This window comes from Brienomyrus brachyistius, unplaced genomic scaffold, assembly GCF_023856365.1.
Source record: "Brienomyrus brachyistius isolate T26 unplaced genomic scaffold, BBRACH_0.4 scaffold112, whole genome shotgun sequence".
In the NCBI taxonomy this organism is placed as follows: Eukaryota; Metazoa; Chordata; class Actinopteri; order Osteoglossiformes; family Mormyridae; genus Brienomyrus; species Brienomyrus brachyistius.
In genome coordinates, this window is record NW_026042387.1 from 174,694 (window position 1) to 177,307 (window position 2,614).

Genomic DNA, 2,614 nt, shown 5'->3' on the forward strand with positions numbered 1-2,614 from the left:
CTTTTTATGAATATGTATCTTAATATGTGTATAATGCTTTATGAATGCATTATAGTGTGTTATGAATGTGTTCATATATTCTTATTGACATGACATTCCTAGGAATTGTTAGTGAGACTTCCTTAGTCTTCCTCAGACGTCCATCCCTTTGGCGTGTAAAGTAAATATGATGTTTCTCCGTCCATGCATCTCATCCATCTCCCCGGAAGTGCTTTTCCAGTAAGGATTAGGAGAGTGTCAGCTGTGTGCTTTGGTGCTGCTTGGTGCCGCTTGGTGACTCGAGCAATGCTGCCCTTTGCCCAGCTGCTCTTCCACATGGACAATGGGCTGGGCCGGGTCACAGCGGTGCACGAGCCCGACACGGAGGCTGCCCTCTGTGACGGCCAGTGGCACTCGGTGATCGCCCACAAGCTCAAGCATCGGCTGGAGCTGACAGTGGATGGCCAGAAGTCGGAAGCGGAGAGTCCTCACGTCAGGTCCACGTCGGTGGACACCAACGACCCCGTCTATGTCGGGGGTTACCCAGGTGGGTCCCTCATCCACTCCCAGCTGACCTCCCACAGATATGCATTACACCCAGTCTCGGAGAAAGCTTCTCAGATGGTATTCCTGACTATGGATGTTTCTCAATATGCGTACTTGACCGTGCCTGGGTTCTCACATCCCCATTTTACATCATCTTCCATTGCCAAAGACCAGTTCCAGTAATCAAGAGCAGAAGTAGAGAGGATGATAAAAATTTCCTAGATGTCGTTGTTGCCCCGAACCCCCCCCCCCCCCCCCCCCCCCCAAATATGAAGGATGCATCAGCAGCATTGGAGACAAATCCCATGATTCATTGTGGCCCAAGCTTGCTCTTGGGAGGCAAGTTAGCAAGACTGCTCTTGCCAAGACCACTAGTACAATCTTTGCGTTCTTAATATTGAGAAACACCTAATGTTTATCATTATTTTACTCCATTTTTCTGTATCCTATTGCACTTTGCAGATTGGCTCAGAAGGATTCATTTTGTAGCTATTTCTATGTAGTATTTTCAAACTGGATTTAACAAGTGCATCTCACGTGACTGAGTATGAGGGGTCTGCTTGCTGAAAGCCATCTCTGCACAACCTCGCTCTAGTCTGATCTCCTTCTCTGGTGTCTTGTCTCAGATGGACTGAAGCAGTTTGGGCTGACCACCAGCATACCTTTCAAGGGCTGTATGCGCAACCTCAAGCTTATCAAGGGCGCCAAGGTTCAGGAAATTCACCTGCAGAGGGCGCTGGAGCTGCACGGAGTGCAGCCTCTCACCTGCCCGTCAAACTGAGGCCACTTGGGAGCCATCTGCTTGCATCAATACCCGTGGCACCACATTAAAAGCAGAGCATAAAAGATTTTCCACAATCCTTCCTGTTCCCCAGTATTCTGCCTTGCTGTGTGTGATTGGATAACTGGATTTGCTGGTTTTCTTTCGTTTTCAAAGCTGTCAGTATCTCATTCAGGAAGGACTTATCTTTCAAACCCATACGAAATAAATGCGTGGTTCTGTAGAAGGATAGAAAGGTCTTCTTCACGTGAACTGTTGCCACATGCCTCTTACGTATGCATGGTGTGACAATGTCCTGTAACGCACTTACAAATATATCTCTTTTACTGAAGTGAAAGGGCGTCTTTCATTTGAGTCTGCACTAACTTCAGAGCCCAACCTGGAGTTCCCATTTCGTTTGATCCTTTATGAAATCTTCAAAAACACTTGGTCAGCTTCATTTTCTGGATTATGAACCAACAAAACACTCAGACACATATTTTAGGAATGAGAAGTGAGAGTTTCTAATTCACGTCAGGACCCTTTTTACACCATTTTTTTAACGAAAAGTCAATACTGAAAAGTCTTGTTGCCGACCAAGAAGAATGTAATTTTATTATAAGTCTTTCATTTAAAAATATGAGCAAACTAGAATTAAGTAGTTTTAATTAACAAGAAGTGCATCCCCTGAAACACACTGTATAATACAGAGGACATTCCATAATAGAAACCAGACCATCAGCTCACACTCACTCACGCACTAAGGGGACATCTAGAGACACCAATTCAATTAAACGCATGTTGTTGGACTGTGGCAGAAAAGAAGAGGATCCAAAGGAAATCCAGGCAAACATGGGAAGAACACGCCAATTACACGCCTGCAGACAGGGGAAAACGCCCAAGAGATGCGGTGATACCCACTGAACCACCGTGGTGGAAATGGCGCTTTGAGATTATTGAGGTTGTGTGAGTTTTGCCAGAAGGGAATGTTGAATTTCAAGACTGCATTTTATAAGCTTGGTTAGGACTATGCATGCCTGCGGCTGGAAGATCGCTGGTTTAAATCCCATGGTCAAAGTTAGGCCCCTTAACCCCAGTTGCTCCAGCGACTGGCTGATCCTGCTTTCGCTATTGTATGTCACTATGGTTACAGACATCTACTAAATAAACATGAACAGAGGCGTTGCTAAAGATTTTGGGCCCCGTGAAAGCATTTCATATTGGGGCCCCCAGTCTGTTTTCCAAATTACAGTCGTCCTAACTTTCCCCTCTTTATGACGCCCCTGAGCGTAAATGTAACCCAAGAGCAGTAGTGAGGGAGACGCCGTT

At 45.8% G+C, this 2,614-nt stretch overlaps 1 protein-coding gene across 1 annotated transcript in view; it reads left to right on the top strand.

The window, feature by feature from the left end:
• The window catches only part of lama2 (laminin, alpha 2), a 103,754-nt gene extending 102,111 nt beyond the window's left edge, over positions 1–1,643 (top strand). The window contains exons 63-64 of the mRNA XM_049004573.1: positions 304–526; positions 1,152–1,643. Coding sequence (XP_048860530.1) covers positions 304–526; positions 1,152–1,306 — 378 coding nt within the window. The 3' untranslated portion in view covers positions 1,307–1,643. The remainder of the gene's footprint in view (positions 1–303; positions 527–1,151) is intronic.
• The last annotated feature ends 971 nt before the right edge of the window (positions 1,644–2,614 follow it).